The sequence below is a fragment of the Cryptomeria japonica genome, chromosome 3 (genome assembly GCF_030272615.1).
Source record: "Cryptomeria japonica chromosome 3, Sugi_1.0, whole genome shotgun sequence".
In the NCBI taxonomy this organism is placed as follows: Eukaryota; Viridiplantae; Streptophyta; class Pinopsida; order Cupressales; family Cupressaceae; genus Cryptomeria; species Cryptomeria japonica.
The window spans coordinates 328709727-328736084 of record NC_081407.1 but is presented as its reverse complement, the minus strand read 5'-3'; the positions used below and the strand labels follow the sequence as shown (position 1 = coordinate 328736084).

The window sequence follows — 26358 nt, the reverse complement described above, 5'->3', positions numbered from 1 at the left end:
TCTATGTAAACTCATGACGTTATCTCATTCTCGTGATAAACGCATTCTTTTATTCCAGCTTGTTTAAGGTAAATTTGTTGTACAGAAATTGATTTGCTTGCCTATGGATAGAGTTGTTGACACCACCTTAATCAGCTCTCCCCACAAAGGGACCATAAATAATGTGGATATGTCTTATGTACTTCAAATAGAGAAAGCACTGAAAGATATTCTTATAATATCTCTTGTCAAGGAAATTGTTAACATCTCAAAATGCTTAGATATATGTCATATTCATCAAGAAGCAAACTTGGAAAACAGGGAATGTTTTGAGTGGGCAATTTTCAAGAAATAATTTGCATGCATCCTTTTCTCCTTATTTGCTCAAATTTAGTTTGTCACACCAGAAACTCATTTGCTCAGATACACAGTTGGAGCCAGTAGAGCCATAGGAAGAGAACTTTTTGATACAATTTTCCACACCAATAAAACTGTAGACATCATCTTCAAACACCGGATGTAGTTGCCTCAGTTGATCTAAAGAGAGCTCTGAAAGTTGGCATCCTTTTGTAAGGCTTAGTGCTACAGCTTTTCCCACAATATCATGAGATGTTCGGAAGGCTATACCCTGCAAAATTTATGCATGATATGATAAACCATATAAATAGTTAGCCCTGGAAAAATGTGAATGATTCAATGGGTATGATTGACGTTATCTATTAATGCAAGTTAAAAAGTTGTTTTGCTCCTTAGTAAACTAGGGTAAATAGAAATGTTATTAAAGACCTTTAAACATGGTAAAATGGCTTAAAATAAAATGACACGTGCTATTCACAGATGAATATTCCTTATAATAAAAATCTAAGAAGACAATAGGGAAAAAGTTCTATAACCTTATTTACAAGGTAATCAGCCATTGTTGTAGCATCAAGATGTCCAGCAGGTAGAGATCTAGAGATGCGCTCCCAATTGAAAGTAATATTTTGTGCAAATTCAGTTGTGACCTCAAGCATTGCTATGATAGCTTCCACACTATCAAATAAAGGCTCCTTATCTTCCTGTTACCATGTATATCCATAAAATGTCAAAGATGCAAAGAAGATTGACCTACAACGGCCATTGGGCTAAGAAAATTTTAAAATTACAGTCCCCTTTTTATCGAGTCCTTCCCTCCTAACTACCTACAGAGACTGAGACATGCCCCATTGATCATATGAAAGCATTTGCTACTAACTGTATCCAAAAAAATCTACAAATTTCCAGTTAGTTTTTAGCTGCCTCACAAATCCCAGATGAGGTACGAGAAGTAGAACACAGTAACTATACAAAGAATATCCAAAAGATAAAAAGGCCATACAAACATTCTGGGGCCAGTAAGACCGAAAAACACTTGCATGCACATAAATGATAAAAACGATGAACACTGCCATGCAACACAACCATGCAGAAATGCCAAGGAATGATTCTGTTGCAAAGGTGTCTGAAAAACTGCAAATTGTTGACCAAAAAAAGATAAATAAAATCTAAAATCATTTATTAAACAAACAATTGACTAGTTAAAACTTATGAGTCATAACCATTATTGCCATTGCTTGTAATGAATCTAAATGTCTGTATGCACAAATCCTAGCACCGTGAAAGATTCAACCACACAACAATGGAGAATATTAGATAATTATGCTGTAGAGCTCAAGCTTACAGTTGCTTTATCCTTTGTGCATCTACACAACAAGGTTAACAGTGAACACCACTTTGAGTCCATTAGGAAACGAATATAGAAGTAGAAAAACTAACCTGTAGATCACGGTTGTAGGCTTGTGGTAATCCTTTGCAAAGTACCAACAAAGTAGTCAAATCCCCAATCACTCTAGCAGATTTCCCACGGACAAGCTCCATAGGATCTGGATTTTTCTTCTGTGGCATTATGCTGCTTCCTGTAGAGACTGCATCACTTGGAATAAGAAAGCCAAACTCCTCAGATGCCCAGAGAACCCACTCCTCGCCTAGGCGGGATAGATGGACAGCAATAATAGAATTGGCTGAAAGAAGTTCTAGTAAAAAATCCCGATCAGACACTGCATCAACACTGCGTAGTTCCGTGGAAAGTCACAGGTCATTTGCAAAACAACACTATTAAATAGATGTTTAAGTAAATTGAATAGAAACAGAAGCAAAGACTCGTACTGCCTCAATTGCAAACTGTGGGTCAAGAATATATGCATCCTAGATTCTGGAATATTGAAAACCACAAATGAACAATACATTGTATCCTGTATTACAAGCATCAAACTTCAAAGAACCATTTGCATTCCAAAGAACAAAATGTATTATCTAACAAATACTACCCTGATTTCATGAAGGAACATAGAAAGAAATGTTGCTATCAAATCAATACTGTCAACACAGTTGATATATTAACATCACTTGACAATGGTCTCAAAAGAGACCAGGAATAGGTCATTAAATGGACATAAGAATACACTCAAAGGTCACCCCGGTATCTATCTTGCTTCAACATTTCAAGGAAAGTTTTTTGATGTGCCATTAACCCTTCAAAAGTTTTCTGATGTGCCATTAACTTAGCCAACCAGTTACTAAAAAGAAATAATCACTGAAAGCCTTCAATTTCTCATAAGCTTTTTGTCAAGGATCTCTTGCTGTGATCTGAACTAAATAGCAAGATTGCTTACAAAGTTAACATGAACATAAGCCTAATAGCGCCTTGCGTGATTTGTGTCAAGCCCAGGAGTTGCATGGAAGATAATCCACAAACTAAAAGACAGACCTATTTAATTAATCGTTGAATATAATTCAGCCTTGTGTTGTGGACTTTTCAAAGTACATTCCTATGATAGTCTCATTAGGAATTCCTTGAAATGCTTGCAAACCGTAGTCTCAAGGTTGGTCACCCTTGTACAGTGTGAGCACAGAAGGTGGGCCACCCTTCCATCCCTCAGTTCACTTTGGAGGCTAGTCCTCCTCCTTGTTCAAGCCCAAGAGCATGGAAGGCCAGTCTTCTATTCCATCTCTTGGCCCATGGGCATGGAAGGCAGGCCATCCATTCCATCCTAGGGTGGCGTACTTAATGAGACCTCAAGCCCAAGGGCACACTAAGCCCCTTGGCCGACGAGCATAATATTTATCTCAGGGTGGTGTACTTGATGGGTCTCAAGCCCAAGGGCACACTAAGCCCCTTGGCCCCAACAGTCATCTCAGCGTGGTATACTTGAGTCTCATGTACTTGGAAGGCCGATCAAGCCCAAGGGCACACTAAGCCCCTTGGCCGACGAGCATAATATTTATCTCAGGGTGGTGTACTTGATGGGTCTCAAGCCCAAGGGCACACTAAGCCCCTTGGCCCCAACAGTCATCTCAGGGTGGTATACTTGAGTCTCGTGTACTTGGAAGGCCGATCGTCCTTCCTATTTGCAATCCATTACTCTAAATTCGGAAGGGACCATCAAATGAATCTTCCATTGCATGTTTATATTAGAAAGAGGAATAAGACTACTCAATAATTTCTGCAAGTATCTCTACTGCATGAACACATATGCATAGATCTATATTTCTACTTATCTATCAGCTTTATCTCTTAATTAGTGTTGCTGCTAACATTAGTTCAGTTCTGTGTTCAATTCTGTTTCTGCTTATTTCATTGATCATTCAATTTTGATACTTCATGGATGCCTTCTACAAATGAGGCTTCCTTCCTTTTATACACTCCATAATGGAAAGGGTTATACCATTTTGTCTTGATAGGATAACCTATTTGCAATTGCTGCCCTTTTAAAAAGTTGCAAATCTTCTTCTTAACAGCTAACTTGAACCTTAAGTATATTTTAATTAAATATCTTTCATTGTAGGAAATCACTGCCCTTTGGTAAGTTCTTTGACTTATAACCTGCTTCCTCTATGGATTGTTAGCATCTTTTATTTATATTAATCAGCCTAAGTTATACTTTTTTAAGGGCTGATACCATGATTAATAATGCTGCAATTTCTCCTAACATGGCAGGGACATGACAATGATTTGTGTGGTTAATTCAACGTTTTCAAAACATTAGATAATTGGTCATTGTGGTTGGAATTTTTTAACATTTAGCACTATATTTTTTAACATATTTCTTTTAAATGCTCTTTTTCTATATTCTTAAGTGTGTTAATTAATTTCAACCCTATCTGTGCCTTTACTATGTATTACGTAATTATGAAGATGCATCTAATATTTTTCTTGAACAAATGTATTGTTCATATTTCAGAAATGAAAGTAGAATTTCTGTAAAAATTTGGATACAAAAACATGGAAATATTCTTTTTTGTGTAAATAGAATCATGGTTGAAGCTAAAATTACTTGTAATGCATAAAAGTGAGTAAATTAAAAAACACAGCAGCATGAATAATGAGCATAGAGAGTTGAGACAGTAGTATATTTCTGTTTTAAAATAAAGCAAGAAATGTGTATAAAGATAACTAAAGTGCTTCTACAACCATACCTGTTTCTCAAGGGTCCAGTAAATCCTAGTGATCTTGAAGTTGCAAACCTATCAATTGGAAGCCCAGTACCAGCCAGTGCACAAGCCCCTAAAGGAGAAAAGTTCAAGCGAGTTTTGCAATCAACCAACCGTCCAGAGTCACGTTCAAGCTAAAGACAGCAATTTTATGAAAGCAAGTTAGAATTGCCACTGACCAGATAAAGGACCTCACATTCACGAAAACAAATTTAAAATGGTTAAGTATATTAATCATTTTTCAGGATTCAGCTTATAGATCTCCATGATAAAGAGATGAAAATTAAGATGCCTAGTGGTGCAGGATCCTATCTTCAATTACAGACAGTAACAATAATTTAAGAAAGAAAGTTCTCTGAATAATTATCCTAATACTAGAATGCAATTCATAGAAGTCTTCTAGAGAAAAGAAAGAAATAGACAGAACATGTCTAGGAGATCCAAAGCTGATATCATAAAAAGTTAAGAAAAGATGAAAGATTGAATGAAAAACAGTGGTCCCTAGGACCTAGACACCCTCACCAAATGTTCTGGAGATGGGAGCAGTGACATTTCTTCACCCCAATCCCCACCTTCATCCCCCACTACCCTTAATGAATTTGGCATGGAAAAGTGCCTTCAGACCTGTACCATTTAAACAGCCAAAATAAAATGTGGAATGCTTTGCACCAGCTTGTTGTGACAGAGATCAAACCTTTTCAAGTGGAGTATGGAGGAGATTGAGAATCCCAGATCGATTTCCAAATTTAGCTTACCTACTGGCATTTATCACAACAACTGGAAAGATTTGTTCCTTAGACAAATTCCAGTTGAGACAAAATGCACTCACAAACAGAATGATAAAAATCAACTCCTCAACACCCATTTTGCTATACAAAAGCAACACCAAAAACAGGAACACAACACTGTTTTGAAGCAAAGAATAAAATTAAATAAATAAAATATAATAATTAATATAAATAAATAAATAAAGTAACGTGAAGTGCGGTGGAAGTGAAGTGCCCAGACTACCAATTATCACCGCCTTTGACCTGGAGGCCTTTGAAGGCAGGAAGCCTGCCATCATCAGGAACATTGCCTTGCTGAAAAAATTGATGGGGATCACAATGAATGAGGGCAGTGACTGGCTCAAAGCATACATGATGGCAGAAGGTCTGGAATGTGATGGAGAGGATGAGGACTTCGGAGTGACGATTAAGGAAGTGCAGCCAAAGATGATTGCAGATGAGGGCCCAAGCACTGGGGCTGTGGCTATGGAACATGCACGCGATGCTGACAAGGACAAATAAATGGATTTGCTTTGAAATGTAAGCTCTTTTTGTACTCGATATAGTTTTAGATATTTATACTTATGAAAGACTGCTCTGAGAGCTGTGTACTTGTGTGTCTATATAGTTTTAGATACTTATAGTTATGAAAGACTGCTCTGAGAGCTGTGTACTTGTGTGTCTACAAGGGCATCATTTTGGAACTGAATGCCACTCAATCTGTATGTAGAATCATAAACTGTATAGGACTTTTGACTGGTTAGGTTCACCATATTGGAGGCTGGTGAACCATTTTGATCTGTGGGTAGATAAGGAGATAGAATGTTGAGGCGATGCAAAAATGGGCCTCTGGTAGCTGAATAGATCAGTGACTGAAACATGATAATGTAATTGAAAGGATTTTATCTCAATATAATGGGTACTGGCCCACACCAGCTATTTATCTACCAAAAAAAAAACATTTAAGATATATTAAACATAATAAAATATATATTATAAATATAATATAGTAAATATTATATAATATATAAATATAAAGTATTTTATACAATATAAATATTGGAGTTTTATTTCTATATTTATATTAATAAAATATATATAAGTAAAACATATTATATTTATATTATAAATAAATAAAATATAATAAATAATATTAAAAATATATAATCCTGCAAGTGGGCTCTTCTCCCTAGGAATGGACGTGTCTCCAAGAAAGAAACAGATGGTGATGACCTTTAACAACAATGTTCCATATTGGTCCACTAGAGAGTGGACCGGAAGTTATTTTACCAACGTTCCTAGAGAGGAATTATCCTCTTAACGGATACAAACTTTCCTACATGGGGGTCTCTCCTTAAAGAATATACTTTCATATTAGAGTAATCCTGTTAGGACATATCCTGACAAGGCAGGTCAGGTTAGAATGAAAACGGCAAATTAAAAGTTTACTTCTAGATAGATGATGGTACTTGGAATCAGGCATGGTCAACATACTGAGGTCAGTGATATCTGCGAGGCATATGGACTATGTAATGCAAATGATAAATAATAATAAAACATGTCCATTTTTTGCCAAGGAGATTGCAAGAGATGCCAAGAGACTTTGGTGGGACGTCTCCTACAAGCAAGGATATCTCCGTCCACATCTCCAATACCAGAGATGTATCTCAATCCCCGAGAAGCATCCTAGGGAATTGGAGACATGTCTCCCTGCAACCTAGAAACAAAACCACTAACAAAAGTCAAGAACATGTTTAATAAAAAAGAAACTTGTGATCTTATCCTATTGGTGGTTATTAAAGGTTTTTTTAAATGTATTGTCTTATATAATCTACAAAACATGGAAAAAAATACATTAGAAGCCTTAAGCACATGCTCCATCGCTTAAGTGACAAAATAGCATCAAAATATAAAGACAAAGTGCCTATGAGGCTATGACCATAAAGCATTTGCGTAAGGAGAGTATTGCAAGTTTTGAACATAATAAAAGTGAATTAGGTTATTACCTCATGCTCTTGAGGTTTATAAGAACAAGTATCAAGTCGAAAATATAAGACAAAAACGCATGGATGTCTACCTTTGCTTGGGAGAATGAAAATTTTAAGTCAAAAAGTGTCAAAAAGCACCAAAGCTGCTCCTCAAGTGCCAAAAATCATGCCTATGCATGTGATTTATCATTGCTGAGCAATACTTTCACTAGTACTAAGAAAGGATACAATTGAACCTACCTACCCGGCATGTTAACAATTAGCAGTAGATCCTTCAAGTTTCATTGAAGTTTTCGGAGGATCAACACATGTTTGCATTCTTCAAGCACCTACAGCAGTCATTGTGGGGAACCATGTCCCTCACTCTTCATCCAAGGCACTTCAAGTTTGATGGTTTGTCTCATAAAATATTTTCATTATTCCCAAGGTCATGGGTGCAGAACACTTAATTTTACAAGTTCCTAAGCAACTGATCAAATTCAAGTAACCAAGATGAATTGATGAGTTGTTCATTCCAAGTTTATTCAAAGGATCTACACATTACAATCACTACAAGGAGCCATGTTATATCCCCTTTTGGGATATATCTGATTTCACCCAAAGATAACAATTCCAACAAATGCAATTTATTTACAAATAGAATTCTATAATAAAATTACATAATTGCAATGCCAATTTAGAGAAAATCCTAATTTAGGTCTTATGAACAAGACTAATTAACATCAAAGCATTTATATCAAGAATCTATGTTCGTATACAAATAATCTCTATTAAAATCAAAATATCCTAAAATCATTCATATCTATTTCATAGCTTATTCTCATAGTCAACCATATTAGGAAACATGACTTCAGATTGTCCTTTTCCATGATCCTCCCCATTTCCACCACCCTAGGGGAGTAGCCTTGTCCCTACACTTTAGGAAACATGATTTTCTTGTGTTGAGGTGGTTTGAACTCCTTACTGCCTACCATCACTCCCCTAAGATGTTCTAGCACACTCCATTGTTGCTCACATCACCTTATTTGCTTGGATCTCCTATGCTAATTTTCATTATCACCCTAACCAACATACCAGTAGAGCCCTCTCCCTTATCCCCTCACTCCCCACCACCTACCACTTGTTCTCTACAAGTTGTGTTTGAAGAGCTATTTTGAAACTTTGTTCGTTGTTAAGGACTCAAAGCTGAGTTTCTCAAGTACAGTGTGGAATCATTTGCTTTCGTTGTTTCACAACATTTCAATGAGGTTGCTCATTATGGGTTCCCTGCCACTTGGTCACAATATTTTATGTTTTAGAGATGCTAGAAAACAAGAAGTTGAGAGCTAGGGGCAAGGCTGACATCATAAGGGATTCCCAGACTACTAACCATGTCTTCACATTCAAGGCTATCATTGAGGAGGTTTTCTATCAATCTTCAAAAGTCTTTTGTTGCTTTGTGGACCTTAAGAAGGCGTTTGACTCTATTTTCCACAATGTTTCTGGGATGTGGGCAGTGGGACAGCAAGGGATTCATTTTGGGGACAGCAAGCTAATGAACAGCAGTATAACAACAGCAATATAACATGACAATGTTAAAATCGTGTTAGATAATGTCTGCAGAAGCCTGCATGCCAACCATGTTCCAAAAGAAATTGTGTTTTTGTACTTGTCATGCAATACCACACTGTACCAGACCATGGCAAATGCACCTTTAATCTCCTTAGCAACTGACAATAATAACTGACTCTAATATCATATCAAAAAATTCAAAGTTGATGCTTTTTGAACAATGAAATCAGAAATCCATTTTTTTGCTGTTAATATTAACTGATATTTAACTTACATCATTAACTATGAGTCTGAATCATGATCTATTTATTGCCATTACACTACAGTTATTGCTGTCACTGCTGTTGTCATGCCCCTCCCATAATGCCAATATTTGCACCACCTCTAAAGTGCATTAAGGAAACCCACACATAGAAAATTGTCTTATTATATAAGACTTCACAATTTTCAGTGATCTAAATCAGACTCGGACAAATAGAAAGAAAACATTCTAACCCCACACTGGTGCATAGACAGCGGTCTCATCATTAATCCAACAGCAATCTCAGTATGAATGAAGGCAGTAATAGTGGTAATAACAGTTCGTAGCAAGTGGTGATTATAACAGATCCTCCATCATTTCCTAACGATAATGTTTGCCCAAGCAACATTGCTAAGATGCGATCTGAAGGGGTGTTAAGACTTAGTTCAATAAGATTAAGCCAAGCATTTGTTATGAACAATCACGGTTAAATCAGAGGGATTGCCTCTCTTACAAACAGCTGTGACCAACACAAGGGATCATGACTTCTCCCCATTGATAAGAAGGTATAAGTATCCAATCCAAGCAATCAAGTGAAGACCATGGAGGAAGGAGAATCACTGGGCATTCAAATTAATAAGAGTGCAGATCCAGAACATACATAACTAGCAGTTATATAATTATCTAATATTGTGGTGTGAAATAGACTGCATAACGATATAATTGGACTACTTTGTTATTTGGCTGTCATTGATAAGAAGTAGGAATGTTTGCAGAGATTCTATTGCTTCTAACGTATGATTAATAATAGGAATGTATAATTAATGTGGATAAGATCCCTTTAAGCTTATAGCCAATTCACCAGCCCATCATGGAGGGGAGGTAGAACATATGAGGAGGGCAAGTAGCAAAAAGGTCCATTCAAGTAGTGGTAACCCTGAATGGGACTGGGATGCCAAATGGCAGCAGATAGCATTAATGAGCTCTTGGGCTTGATGGATCGGCTCAATGTGCCTTGTATGATCTCCCAGGTGCTTCATAGTGTGGATGAAATGTTGGGAAAAGCCCTAAGGGAATCTCATGTACATAAACAGTATTATAATGATGAGTAGAATTTCCTTTGGAACACTGTTGAAATATATATTTAATTTAATTGCTGTTAAAGTGCTGTCATGATAAGTTATTGCTTCTGTTGTAATACTGTCATGAAAAATTCAACAGTCTTTTTTTAATGTTATGAACAATCTTTATTATTTTAAAAACATTATTTAAAATTGCTTTTTAACAGGGGACAATTGGCCGTCCCTGAGATGTCCCCAGCTGCCTCGGGCTGCCAAAGCATCCCCTATATGGTTCCTGCCATCCCTAATTTCAGGGACGCATTTCAGGACTTTTCTATTTTCCTAGTTGGAAGGGGATGACTAAATGACATCCTCCAAAGTCCCCCATCCTGAAAATGATGGACATGGGTATTTCTAAGACCAGCATTCATGTCATCATGTAGCTTCTACGAGACAGATGCTAGGTATTTTCATACTCTTAATGGCCTGTCTAACTTTGTCCAAAGTCATATTAGAGTTAAGTAAGATTGTCCTCTCTCACCAGCCCTTTTTGTTATCTACAGTGATAAGCTAGAGTCCCTTCTTAGAAAAAATACCACGCTAATGATGATTGCCTCCTTCACCATGTTGTGGTTGCTATTTTACTATTTGTGGATGACATGGTCTCCTCTTTTGTTTCCCTACAAACTTACAAAGGCAACTTGATACACTTTTGGATTATTCTAGTCTTCACCTACTTGTCCTCAACTTCAATAAAAATAAGGTCATGGTCTTCAAAACCACCAAGGGTGCTCTTTCCAACTTTTGTTTCTTCAATAAAGGGGGGCATGCACAAGTAATAACTAGTTATAACTATTTAGGAGTTCAATGTATAGGTCCTTCTCTCTCTTTTTCTGGTATAAGTCCAAGTCTCATCTTTGTTGAGGATCCATCTTGCTTTCTATTCTTGAGTACCATTGCTTCCAAGTACGCGTCTAAGATATCCATCCTATGATGCACCTTTTCCATACAATCAATGGTGAAGCCTACAACGATATATGATTCTAAAGTTCTGGGATCTAGCTTGGGTTCTTGTGACTTGGCTCAAGTTGAGAGATTTCAAATAATTATTCTTGAATGTACTATCAAGTGCAAACAAATGACTCCTCAATGTATTGTTCAAGCCGAATTTGTTGCCAAACCCCTTAGTCTCAAGACTATCTTCAAGTTTGATTTGTTTACACACAAGTTGGACTATATGGGTGGTTTAGCTTTGTCTCATGGGAGATACCCTTTCCTGGAACTTTTTTCCTTGATTTCCTCTTTGAGCCCCCTTGCACACCAAAAATGTTGGTTCTTTGAGGTTTGCCTATTATTCCAAACTATTAGCATTTCTCTAGACCAACTCCCTTCCTTTAGGTACTCTTTATGCTCCTCGTCATTTCCTTCAAGGAAGGAGGTGTTTAATCAATCAATCAAAGAAGACATTTACTGTTAATACATCTAGGTTACTTGGACCTCCCTCTAACTTCTCTCATCCCCAAACTAGCTTTTTATATTGAGCATTCTTTATAAGTTGTTAATGGGGTCATTGTTTGACCCACCTATATTCAACATCATTGGTCTCATTGTTGAAGATTCCCCTTGGCCAATTGTAGGTGTTTTCCCATCATGTGTTGAGACAAACCATTATATTTCATAGAGAGAAAGACTATGTTGCCTTTGTTTTCTTCATGAGGTAGTATATGAGAGGCATTTTATTTTCCAATGCCTAGTCTACTATGAAATCAATGGGCAATACTTTGTTTAAACAAAGATCCTAGTGGCTCTCTTTCATCTTTCTTCCACTGCCTTAATCAAAGGATCTTGGCCCTTTTCTCATATGATCTCCAAGTTCAAAAATAAAATCTCTTTGTGGTATTCCCAAATTGATTACTTCTTTCCTTTTGCCCGTCACCACTCTTGGGGGCATTAAGCGCACTTTTGACACTTCTAATTCAAAAATGGATAGGTACAAATCAATCAAGCATTGCTCTTCTTTGCATCTACTACAATAAGGTTCATCAACACCTCAACTCTCACTCTAGTGGTGGTGGCTCTATCACTTCCTAATGTCAAGTAACCTCTCTCACCTCCATCCATGATGTAGATATCAACAGCATGCTCACATTACTAAATTTTTTCCTACTACTACCAATTTTTCAACCATAATGGGGAGTTCTACGTGACAACTAGATCCTAAGATTATCCATCCTACCCCCTTAGCTCTAGACTCTCCTCAACAAGCAATCTTAGATGCTACATTGGTAGTCCCATTTGATTGATGACATGTTTCATTGACTCCTCCAACCCATCTCAAAATACAAAAGCTAAGAGGATTTTGGTTGCTCACATGGATGTTTTTCTTCTACTCATTACTTTTCAAGGTCTTCATTTTGGTTCTTTTGTTATTGTACTTGCTTGGATTATGTCTTTAGGTTTGCCCCATCTGTGTATGCTTTATGTCTAGGGAATTGCTTTTGTCCTAGTCCTTTGTCGTCATACTTGCTATATGTTCCAATCCCATCAATCTATTTTATTAAATCATCTATGGACATTAATATCCTTTATTTCTTTCTAAGTTTCCAACTAATCCTTTGTTGTGTATTGGCATGACTTGCTTGGGATTATGTCTTTAGGATTGCCCCTTGTGTATGCTTAATGTCTAGGGCATTTTTTTTGCCCTCGTCCGTTGCTATTGTACTTGCTATATTGTCCAACCCAATCAATCTATTTTTTATCATCCATGGACATTTGCATACTTTCTTTCTTTCTAAGTTTCCAACTAAAACTTGGTTGTGTATTGATGAGACTACTAACAACCATTCTTAGCTTCTTTAGACCAATGAAAATACTTGATTATTTTGCTGTTTCTTTATCCCAGCAAGCTAGTTGATGACAACAATTCAAGCTTTTGTAACTACATTTTAGGAAGTCCAATATGACTCTACCTTAATTTTACATTTCAAACCTAATTTGCCCCAAATTCTTATCATACATGAATCATCAATTTCCCACAGCTTAGCAGGATTTTCCTATACAAGCACAGCAATGCCACTTTCTACATTCTTTTTTATTTTGGGCATCAGTCTGCTCCAAACCTGTCTTCTTTCATGTTTGTTTTTTCTTTTTCAGTTTCTATTTCATGATCTCTGTGCTTCTATTTATGTACCTATTCCTCCTTCATATCCATAACCTTGCACCCGTTCAAACCAAAATAAATCTAACCAAGAGCCTAGCCATTGTGCTATATCTTTAAGAGGTCATTTTTCCCCACAAAGGCCTAAGGAACCTGTCATCAGATGTGTGCAGCAAGTCTGAAGAGGAGTATATGTTGTCAAGCTACCAGCATGTGTTCTATGGGGGATGGCTAGACTACTAACAGAGCCTTTAGGTTTGCCCCATTTGTAAATGCTTTATGTCTAGGGAATTGCTTTTGCCCCCATCCTTTACTGTTGTACTTGCTATAATTTCCAATCCCATCAATCTATTTTTAATCATATATAAATGTTAATATACTTTCTTTCTTTCTAAGTTTCCAGCTAATCCTTTGTTGTGTATTGGTGCGACTTGCTTGGGATTATGTCTTTAGGATTGCCCTCTTGCGTATGCTTTATTTCTAGGGCATTATTTTTGCCCTAGTCCTTTGCTATTGCACTTACTATATTGTCCAATCCAATCAATCTTTTTTTTATCATCAATGGACATTTGCATACTTTCTTTCTTTCTAAGTTTCCAACTAACACTTTGTTGTGTATTGATCAGACCACTCACAACCATTCTTAGTTTCTTTATACCAATGAAAATACTTGATAATTTTGCTGTTTCTTTATCCCGGCATGCTAGTTGACTACAACAATTCAAGCTTTTGCAATTACATTTTAGGAAGTCCAATAGGACTCTACCTTAATTTTACATTTCAAACCTAATTTGCCCCCAATTCTTATCATACATTATTGCCAATTTCCCACAGCTTAGTAGACTTTTCCTAGGCAAGCACAGCAATGCCACTTTCTACATTCTTTTTGTTTTGGGGCATCAGCCTGCTCCAAACATGTCTTCTTTCATGTTTGTTTTTGCTTTTTCAGTTTCTATTCTATGATCTCTGTGCTTCTATTCATGTACCTATTCCTCCTTCATATCCATAACCTTGCGCCTGTTCAAATCAAAATGAATCTAGCCAAGAGCCTAGCCATTGTGCTATATCTTTAAGAGGTCATTCTTCCCCACAAATGCCTAACGAACCTGTCATCAGATGTGTGCAGCAAATCTGAAGAGGAGTATATGTTGTCAAGTTACCAGCATGTGTTCTATGGGTGATGACAAGACTACTAACAGAACCTTTAGGTTTGCCCCATTTGTGCATGCTTTATGTCTAGGGAATTGCTTTTGCCCCAGTCCTTTACTGTTGTACTTGCTATATGTTCCAATCCCATCAATCTATTTTTTTTTAATCATCTATGGACGTTAATATATTTTATTTCTTTCTAAGTTTCCAACTAATCCTTTGTTGTATATTGATGCAACTTGCTTGGGATTATGTCTTTAGGATTGCCCCTTGTGTATGCTTTATTTCTAGGGCATTCTTTTTGACCTAGTCCTTTGCTATTTTACTTTCTATATTGTCCAATCCAATCAATCTTTTTTTAATCATCTAAGGACAATACTATCCTTTCTTTCTTTCTAAGTTTCAAACTAACACGTTGTTGTGTATTGATGAGACTACTCACAACCATTCTTTATTTCTATAGACCAATGAAAATACTTGATTATTTTGCTGCTTCTTTATCCCAGCATGCTAGTTGACTACAAAAATTCAAGCTTTTCCAACTAAATTTTTGGATCTCTAATAGGACTCTACTTTGATTCTATATTTTAAACCTAATTTGCCCACTATTCTATTCATACACTAATCGCCAATTTTCCACAGCATAGTAGACTCTTCCTAGACAAGCACAGCAATGCCACTTTCTACATCCTTTTTGTTTTTGGGAATCAATCTGCTCCAAACCTGTCTTCTTTCATGTTTGTTTTTTTCTTTTTCAGTTACAATTCCATGATCTTTGTGCTTCTATTCATGTACCTATTCCTCCTTCATATCCATACCCTTGTATCCATTCAAACCAAAATGTTTCTAGCCAAGAGCCTAGCCATTGTGCTGTATCTTTAAGGTAATTCTTCCCCACAAGGGCCTAAGGACCTTGTCATCAGACGTGTGCATGTGAACTCATGAGCATTCCCAATCCTCTTGGATCAGTCACCCATCGAGTAGCAATGATTCCCATTGCTTGAAACTATGGAATGAGATATGGGAAATTTTGAACAATTTGCAATTTTGCGAACCATTTTCCCTCAAAAGAAACTTAGCCTGCTTTCATGACCTGGGAGAGAGAAATATCCTACTGGTGTGTCCTTTTCATGCAGACATTAATTCCCTAATCAACATTGGATGGTTTGTGGTCAAGAATGATCTCAATTGATTGTATAGTCTTCAGTGTTGGGAGGGTGGATAAAAATGGTGCCAAAGTTGTGCATTGAGGACAAGGAGCAAATCAAGGTAGGTGGGAAGATTGAAGGGCTTATGCTGAAGTGGATGAAACATTACAACTGTTGTCCATGCTTATTGTCTATTACATCCCTGAGTGTTAAGAATCTTAAGATTATAATGTGGTGACATATCCATATAGCCTTTAGTATCCTATGTATGTGCATCACTAAAACCTCATCTACCCCCAAACAATTTGAAAAATCACTTACACTTACCATTGCTTAAGTCTACTACCTCTCATTACTCATGTAGAAATGTCTTTAATGCCATATACGGTAGAGTTAAATTGGGTTTCCTATGCCATAATTGCCCTATCCATCTTCGCTTCCCAAAAATATCCCCTAAGTGGCAAATATTGTCTACTTGGTATGAATGATGCTGACCTCTATAGAATTATACATCTTTTGCATGGCCCTCATTAACCCTGCCTTCAACTCAGCATCTTGTATGGTTGCAATTCTACTAGACCTTTGTATATACCACTTGGGGTTCATTGTGTAGGCAGCCATGTGCAAAGAATTGTTGAGCTTCTCCCATCTCTGATAAATGATTGGTTGAATGAGCTCATCGAAGAATGTTAATGTGGGGTCCTCTCGCATGACACCCTTCATTTGGTCTAGCATAGAATCAACACACTCATACACCTCTCCAAGGCTAGGTGCATTGGCATCCCCATATCTAATCACCTAGAATACTAGAATAGTGATGGAGACAATATATTTTGCATCATCCCAAAAAACATCATTCTTCACCAGATCCTTCACCCTCTACCCTTGCTCTAGCTTGGACTTGGGCCAAGAATTCCATTCTGTTATCATAACCATTAGTTGAAATTTCACTTGCAACTCAAGCATTCTCTCCAAGAGAATGAAATAGGATGCATATATAGTCTCCACAAGTTTCAAGAATTCCTTCTTAGAGAGAGTCCTAAAGAATGCATGTGAAGTGTGGCGGTTGCAAATAAACATCTGTGCATCTCTAGCATCATTGATCACTGCTTGATCCAATCAACCTTTCCCATGTCCTTGAGTGCATTACGCATGGCATGCACACAACAAGAGTGCACCAAATATGTCTATAAACTTCCTCTATTAACTTCCTTGCAGCTTTGCACACATGGGTCGCATCTGTCACTATTTGGACCACATTTTGTGGACCAACCTCCTCAATAGCATCCTTAAGGATCAGAAATTAAAAAATTGGCTTCCTTGTTATGCCCTGAACAATCAACTGCTTTAAGAAAATATGGGCCCTCTTAACATATAATCATGGCATTATGAGTGGAAGATGCCTAATGTTCGTCCACCCATCCATGTCTATGCTGTAGCTACTTGCCACCCAACATTCCTTCATTTTCTCCATGAACACATTTATCTTGGAATAGTTCTTATCCAAGTTTGCGGTCCTCAATTTTGTCTCCCTTGGTAGTGCACATGATGGTCTTGTCCTTGCTACCCTTGCAATTACCTCCTTATAATAAGGAGCTTGAGCCACATGGAATGGAATGCCATTGGAAAAGAGAATTTGCCAATGGCATCACCTACCTCATCCTTCATCTACACATTGAATAATTTAGCTAGTGGATTAGAAGCATCAATTGTCAACTTGTGTTCGCCCCTGCCTTTGTAGCATGGACCCCTAAAGTAGAAGAAACTAGCATATGTACAACTTTCATCCACAAAGTAGAAGTAGAACTGTGTGGTTGGCTTTGATGAACCCTGGACCTATGAGACAGAGATGAAGATGTAGGTGGAACTGCATTATCTTCACCACCAGCACAACATGGCCTGCATATCTCAACCTTGAATTTCAGGTTTGTCCCAAACACTTCGCATACATCTACACCTTTTCCTCAAATATGAAGAAGTTGAGCATCAACTCTAGTGATGCTGCCCTGAAATTCAATGTTACAAAAGTGGCACTTCAAAAAACTTGCACCCCTAGATAACTCAGGCCTGCTCTATAATTTTTTTGCAAATTGTTTCAAAGGAGACGCGGCGTCAATGGGACGCTAAGCAAAATCTACCAATATTGTAGAGGGGTAATTCATATGTGCAGTTGCACTAGTCATGGAGCTCATGGTTTGGGTTTCATGGACACACCTCTTTGCTTCTACATTTTCATCAACCTTAGGTGCATAATCAGATTCAGTTTCACTTTGAAGTTCAACCTCATCATCACTCATGTCATGAGAACTCATAGTGACACTGCAATAAATAATATAAAATGTGTAAATTTATCATCTTAAAATTAAAATTCAAACTATGAATGCAGCATAATGCAAAGGATTAAGACAAAGATTTTCTTTATGTTTTCCTGACTTTAGACCACAGAAGCGCAAAAGCAGACAATACACAAATATAAATCTTTGTTCTTAATCTATGTCAACCAAGAATTTCACTTTTGTTTTTCTTACTTCAGATCACACAAAGCACGAAAGCAGAGATACATAGAAGTTTCATCCTAGTTTGACAAAATAATAAAAACTTGAATATATAAATTATAAATTACTAAAACTAATTTGAAAAAGAGTAAACTTAAATAAAAAATAACAAATATGACAGCCATGTCTATGAATATGATTTTTTTCATTTTCAAATTTCAATGTTAAATCTTGATGACAATATGAACAATGAATATGCACTTGCAGCATGTCTATGAAGTTATGAATAAAATTAAAATATGAATATGAAACTAGTTAAAAAAAATTAAATTAAATTAAAATCAGTCATAATGCTACCTTATGCTTTAAAAATCCTTGCAACTTGGCATGGACCCTCTTCTTCCTCTTCTTCTTGCTCCTCCTCAACCCTCTTGCACTTGCAGCACTTCATTCTCACTATTTCACTCTCACTCTGAGTCTTTGCTCCTCCTCAAACTTGTTGTTGAATTGAGTTTGTGAATAAAAATGAGGATTTTAGGATGTTTTATAAGCTCTTAGGGCCTTATGTGGAGCCCATCGCCCATTACAGTTCAGCCATTATGCTTCAGCCTTTGGTACTGCTTTCAAAAAAAAAGAAAAAACTTTAAATGCCTTCTTGGCCTGTCAGCTATGGGAGACACCGAAGCATCCCCAGTATGATCGAGGGACTCTTGGACGTCCCTCAAACATCTTGGGGTGTCTCGACATCCTCTTGCATTCCCAATGTCCCGACAACATCCCTAGAGAATCGGCAAAGGTGGTCGGCTAAGGTGGCAATACAACAAGGGGATATTTCCCCCAAGTCCTCGCATGCTGGAGACGTCCCCGTCATGAAAATGTGAAAGATCCATGCTATTTGGTTATTTAAAGCCCATGAAGATCCATGATAGTTGTATAGTTGGATATTTGCAAAAGCCAAGTAAGGCCCACAATACATAGGTGGTTGCAAATAAGTGGAGGCCCAAGATAGTTTGGTGATTGAGTACTTATAAAATTGAAGTTGGCTGGATGATTAAATAGTAAATCAGATGAATGATTGAATGAATTTATATTTAGCACTACTTTATAGTATTATACATTACTTGTGTACTGCCCAGGCAATAAGGACGCAATTTACCCACGTCATTAGTTGAATCCTGTATCAATGTGGGCACGTGCATTGGGACACAACCAATGATTTTGTAAGGGCTGTCAGTTATATGTCTTGCAAAATATTTGACATCCTACCCAGAGAACAAGCTTGCAGCCTGCACACCCACTTGATTTCTTTTGGAGTCGATGCTTGGCTATTCCCCAAATCTGTTGCACAATGTTCTCTAAAATGTGAAACAATAAAAGAAACAGACTTAATCAAGCACCCTTTAATAAATTACGGACTCGTAATTTGTACAACAAGAAATACTACATTGTTTCCAAATATACAGGAAATATTTTTTATTTTTTAGGATTTATGCCCTTTATAAGTTTATAGATTTATCATTATTTTTATTTCTTCCTTCAACTCTGTTTTCTTAACTTCTTGATAGCAGCTATTTATCTCATATATGAAAGTTTTCTCTAGATGTATGTATTTTTCTTTAGTATTGCATTTATAACTAGGGAAATCGACATTTTCATTCTTGTTGTTGCATCTTGTCTCCTCTTTTTCACAAGTGTTATTTTATGTTCTTCATACCTTCCTGAATGTGAGGAGCAACCAAAAAATAAAAGGCAACGCAGGTGGCATATTGTTTGAGAACTCCGTTTTCCAGGAAAAATTAAAATACATAGTTCAGTGTTACATGGTCTCATAATTTTGGAAATCCATTTTCCATAAAGATTGTAGCTAATTTATTTGATAATTCGTTAATAACTATTAGCATTACAAAATATGTTATCTAAGTTAAAGGTATTGAATAAACAGAAACTTCCAATAATTTTTTAGAAGTGGCATTCCTAGATAATAGCTATGAAGAAAAGAAATAGCAATGCATTTTTATGGACCAAGGCATAAAAATGTAAAATTTCATTCTAATTGAAGTATCGAAATTCTACATTATAATTGAGTACACTTTAATTTTACTATGGTGTTTGATGAAAGCAAATAGGAAACATAGTAGCCTGCTTTTTCTGATAAACTAATGTGCAATGACACAAAAAATGAGTGAAAAGAATTTTTTTAAAGCTTTCTTGCTTATTTAAGAGCACATTTCACAGGTTCTACCTGTTCAACATATGCAAGAAGGAGGTGTTGCAATAATAGCGGTTGTGCTCTTTGTAAATGAGTGTAGCCAGGAATTATCAAGCCTTCATTTTGAATAGCTAAGTTGATCAAAGCCACCTGCATTAAAAATTATCAAAGAGAGCATGTAAATTATGAGTGATGCAAACATATAAGTGCAATTATATAGAGTTACTATTATTTATATTTGAAACAGTATTTCCAACTGCCTGGCTCATGATATGGTTTTCATAAGGGATTGCAGGCATTAGCTTATAAGTTATTATTTAAGTAATTCACCTTGCTTCTATAGAGTAACGCATTCGCTCCTGATTGATTACAAAGATTCTGGGGCCACAAGGCTTTGCTGTTAATAAAAAAAATATGGAAAGGAAAGAATAAGAGATACAAGCTTTCCGAGTTTCAAAATTAGAAATATTCTGTCTCTTAAAGGAAATTTGACCTTAAGGTAAGCTGCCACTAATAAAATGGGAAAGGACATCCTATAATTTTATTAAGGGGATGTCTCCCACCCCTGTAAGAGTCATACGGAATGATTGTCTGAATTTGAATAAGGGAAGTACGTTGTTCACTAAGGCATTTCTCATCAATTGTCACTCATTTCATCCTCATTTTAGAGTATTACTAAGGTTTGAAATAAATTGTAATTTTGCTGAGATGGACAGGTTGATCTAGATCATAGAGAGTTGCAAAAGGGACGACTCTAGCCCCAAGCAATTTAGCATTAGAAAGAGGACATAGGCCTTGGCAAACATTTTCAACAGTTTTATAGTAATTAACAGCACCATCTAAGACTGGCTATCTCTCAATTCAAAGCCAAACGATCACTCCTAAAGATAATTTCCCCAAGTAACATTGTGCCCTTATTTCTAGCATTCAATTGATCAATGACAATTTCCTCCAGGTGTATGCAAACTGGTACATAACAATCACATGCGCAAGCAACATGAAACAATAAAACTCTTCAGATGATTCCATAAACCAACTTTGGTGCCATAGCTACTTCATTTTTAATCCCAAATATGGATTGTTGCCACTCAAAAAAGTCACTCAATATATCAGACTGCAAAAGCAGTGCTCATTTTTCACTAGAAATCAGAACTTGTGGCCTTCCAAATAAAGATGTCACAGAAATGGTAGACTAGCACTGCAAGAATGATTGAATTGGATAAATTTCAGTGGCATCTTCTCTAGACCAAAGTGGGAATAGCCCCAACTTTATAAAAATGTTTACAAGTTTATGCAAAAAAAATCAATATGCACACTATAAGCATATTTTTGCACTCTCTTCCCATTTTTCCTACTCTTTCATAGATTTTAACTCTTACTAACAGCTAAAATATAGACTATAAATAAAGGATATTTTATTGAGGAAACTATGTTTAGAGTGATAATGGTAAGGCTGCACAGATGCATTGACGAGCCCAAAGGACCTTTACATAAGACAAATCAAGTATATAATATAGGTAAAATGGCAATCATGTTGATATCGTGCACATACTTGTTACTTAGGAATATATGTGTATGTTTTATAACTTGTATGGCAAGAGATTTTCATGAGATTTCACCCATGTTGGCTACCTAAGACCCTTCAGTAGTCAATAGGTCCACTTTCCCACACCATGGAAAACTAGGATCCTCAAATTAAAAAAATAAATAATATCATTCAAATGCATTTTGGTAATAGTTCTTTGAGAATATTTATACATGCTATAATAAAAATGGTGCAGCATGATGGTAGCGTCTTACATGTGAATCTCCTAAGACCCATATGTCTCCAATGGTCTTCTGAGGAGTGATCTTGTCTTTCATGTAGATTGCATTCTAGCATAATGTGCTATAGAGGCACCACACCATTATACTACACCATTTCTATTATAAAATGTATGTGTACGTTCAAAGATAATAACTGAAACTTTTACTTTACAGGTTCAGAAAAATGAATATTCAGGTAGCTAACCTGAAGGCGGTTTACGCATCCCAGAATTCGATCAATGGCATCCCGGCACCATAAGCGCACATCAGTACATAAAATGTATGTGTACGTTCAAAGATAATAACTGAAACTTATATTTTACAGGTTCAGAAAAATGAATATTCAGGTAGCTAACCTGAAGGCGGTTTACGCATCCCAGAATTCGATCAATGGCATCCCGGCACCATAAGCGCACATCAGTACAAACTTGATCATTTCGACTTCTTGCAGTATGAAGCTTTTTTGCTGGCTCTCCAATCAAATCTGTCAAGGCTGCTTCTATGTTCATATGAACATCTTCTCTATCAGCTCTCCAAGTAAATTTTCCACTTTCAATATTTCTCTGAATTTCAGCCAGACCATTCAGTATAGCATCTCTATCATCTGCAGTTATAAGACCCTGTATCATCAAACAAAACACATTACTAATCTGCAGAAAAAACTCAAACATCCACTATTAAATGAATGCAAACATTCTAGAGATAAAGAAAGAAGCTCAACTTAAATATTCCATCCTTTACGAGAGTACTACCAAGAACGAGATGCACAAATTTTAACCTGCAAACAAGTTCAAGCACCTCCCAGAGAATCCTTATACAAGAAATAAAGACAACATTATCAAGCCTTGCAGCAGCATTAATCCAAAACAGAAAAAATTTAAGCACTCCAAGCATAACTCTGCTAGCATCTGAATAAACAGTGACATCCAATCACCTGTGTTAATATACAAGAATAAGGAAGATGATTCAGATTTTCCGAAAGTATGTCAATTAGAGTTCTGAATCATGCATAGGTTTGAACAGCCACAACCTAAACAACCCTAATCTTCATGCATAAAGTCTCATGCATATAAGTTTTGGTAGATTTTACCCTGAGAACTCCATACAAGCTCACAATTTACCACCTGGAGTCTATTAAGTTTACAAATAAGAGACAAATGGACAAAAACTGTTTTGCAAATTTTTAAACTGCACTTTAAAATCTCTAACTCTAAACTATAATTAGATGAACGTGTTGTATTTTGACATCTAATTATTTAGAATCTCAAAACAAAGCTCCCTGCTTTGTTCACTGAAGACACTTTACGACAGACTTTGTATCTTAAATAAGCTCAAGATACCCTTGAATTTATTGTACATTTATTCAATTTGGATTTTAATCAGAATAAATGGTAAATATTATTATTAATAAGAATGATCGATGAAAAGCCTGCAACATGTAGGAGAGTTGGCTTGGGCAGTAGGTTTTCTCCCCATTAGTCTTGAGTTCGACTCTTTGAACCTGGTGTTTATATGGTGTGTAATGCACGGGCCCTTACCCACACCCCAAGGAATTAGTCTCACCTCAGCTCGCCTCAAAAATGGGCACCGGGCTGGGTTGGGGGATACCCTTCAGCACCAAAAAATCAAAACAATCAATGAATACATCAAGCACATGGGCGCATGGTGTACAGGTATGTACATCTATTGGCAATTTGGTGATAGATACCAAGTTTGAGTCCCATAGTGATCATGGTTCCTTGGCTGAGTCAATCCTTAGTAGATGGTGTTTTTCAATGTACAAGGATGAGGCTCCCCATTTGTGGCCTTGCTGGGTGGGGCGCGTTAATTGCCAGATCAACTAAGATGGTGAAGGTTAAGGGTATACAGAACTAAAAATAATATCGCGCAAAAATAAAAAAGCTACAATAGATATCCTCCAAAGAAAAAGCTTTTACACTTTCATGTTTATACAGGAAACAAGATTGCAGTCAATTGTTTTGACTGTGCATCTCAAATCGTACAAGTTTAAAGATGAGATTCAATATCGTCACCGCTGTAGCTGCAGTGTAAAATTATGGCTTCTTTGCTTAATTAATCCTTTGATACCCGCAGCACAATCCCCCTCTACTTTGTTCTTCTCTTTCTTCCATTCCTATATTAAACAGTAGAACAAATCATTTTCTAAATAAGGTAAGAATGCCCATATCTTCAAATAAGTTTTGTGTACTTATTTTCAGTCATTTTTCTTATTGCATGTTACAAAAAGTATCTTGATCCCCGCAACTACTATCATCTCCTCTTCAACAAGAATCTAGTTACCATGAACCACCACACTAAAATCCATTTTATTGAAACAAGAAAATCTTATTTGACAACAAGTGTATAACAATGAGCTGCATGCAAATAGCTCTTTTGTAACAAACGTCAGTATGGTTGTCCCTGTTTCAACTATGTTCACCATGAAAAATGAATTGAAATGCAATTTTTGAGAAAATGGGTGAGATCATCAATCTCGATTCATTGTTCATATTCCTCCCCACTTCAATGGATCGATGACAAATAACTTATATAACCCAAGTCATCATCATAACAGTCACTCCACCTTACCAATAGACCACGACTAGCTAGACCATTCAACAAGGGGCTTGTTATCAAAGACGATCCACACTAAATCCACTTCATTGGGAGAAGATATGCGTGTCCAGCAACTAGCACACGGCAATGAACTTGAACAAACAGCTGTTTTGTAAGAAAATTTCAATTTGGGAACAACTGTTTCAATTATTGATGACATCCCAAAAAAATTTAATAGAGTTTCTATGGAGATGGGTCAAAATAACCTATCCAAATTCACAGATTACGTTTCTCCCAAATCCACCAGACAATGACATTAAACTCACATAACCTAGTCCTCGTCATCGAAGTTGCTCTGCCTTAGCCACCACACAATGGCCAGCTTGACAGCTCAACAAGACCTTTAAATCAAATAAGACCCACACAATAACGGACTTCACTGCAAGAAGATTACTCACCTGAAAAACAGTACACGAGAATAAGCTTGACTCAAACTACTCTTGTGTAACAAACTTCAATACAGGCACCTGATTCAAGTATCCTTACCAATCAAATAAAGTTAAAAGGGATACTTTAGAAATGGATTACGATAATCTATCCAGATTTACACTTCCCAATTCAAGAAAGCAATAAGAATAAACTTATATTAAAAAAAAAATTTAAATGGGCAACCCTCATTCAAAAACACGTCATCTCAAGTGAATTTGAGTAGGGTTATTGAATAAACCTATCCAAATATACAGTTTGCAAACGTCCCCGATTCAAAAAAAGCTGTGGAAATGAACTTACACAAAAAACCGAATATAAAAACCACATTTTAATTTTAGGAAATGGGTTAACATCATCTATCCAGATTCACAGCTTCCACTCCTCCCCGGTTCAACAGAACAGTGACAACAAACCCATGTAAGATGTTTAAACGCTTTTTCCTACATCTTTAATAAGACAAAAGAAAAGCTACTTGCCTGTTTGGCAAGCATGCAAGCATGAGCTCTGCTGCCATCGATGTCATGCTTGTAGAGTTTCTTGTCATATGAGACTGATTCGCTGAACTTCTCCACAGCATCAGTAACACTTTCTTCAAAACGCCCTCCCCACAATTTCACTTCTTTCTCCAACTTGGCCATCCCATCCACAGAGCATGATATCTTTATATCACGCCTATGGCTTCTGAGGGATACACTAATCTTATTGACGGCAGCAACCTTGGGAATGATACTTAAACCCTTTGGAAATGTCCCCGCCACTGACTGAGTTCTAGCCATGCCTTTCATTCTTTAATGATCTCTCGGCAAGAAGGCTTTGAATGGAAGCAGCAATAGACATTCAAAGGTGGGGAATAGTATGTGAGTCCAATGACGTTATGCAAATTTCCAAACGTGAAAGGTGCAGATTCACTCCAGAGAGCTTGGAGGCATTACATAGACCTCGGCGTGCATAAACATTGTCCCGTACGATGTTTCTCTGACGAGATTTGGAATGTTGCGCAACTTTACTGAACGCCCTAAATAATTTGTGGAACATGTAGAATGCGTTAGAGACATAAAAGAGAGAACAGACAAAAACAGTAAGTCGAATTAATATTCCCAATCAAAGAACCAAATCAATGGTTCGAAGGATATTTGTTGATCATAAGGAGGTATGAGCTATTTGGTCGTTCCTTGAAATTCCCCACAACCTTGAATGTTAAACAGTTGCAGAGGCTCTTTAATGGCCACTAAAGTTAGTATACAGTGTTTTTG

At 36.7% G+C, this 26358-nt stretch overlaps 1 protein-coding gene across 2 annotated transcripts; it reads right to left on the bottom strand.

Moving 5' to 3' along the window:
- Positions 1–26358, bottom strand: LOC131038368 (argininosuccinate lyase, chloroplastic). 2 transcript variants are annotated; one of them, XM_057970778.2, is made up of 7 exons: positions 25582–26358; positions 22417–22680; positions 20288–20404; positions 4474–4622; positions 1774–2065; positions 873–1037; positions 1–607 (listed from the first exon to the last, which is right to left on the bottom strand). In XM_057970778.2, exons 1-7 carry the CDS (start codon positions 25888–25890, stop codon positions 356–358), a joined length of 1548 nt encoding a protein of 515 aa, XP_057826761.2. In that variant the 5' UTR covers positions 25891–26358; the 3' UTR covers positions 1–355. The 2 variants fall into 2 exon arrangements, with proteins under 2 accessions (XP_057826761.2, XP_057826762.2); XM_057970779.2 differs by lacking the exon at positions 25582–26358 and adding an exon at positions 25406–25447.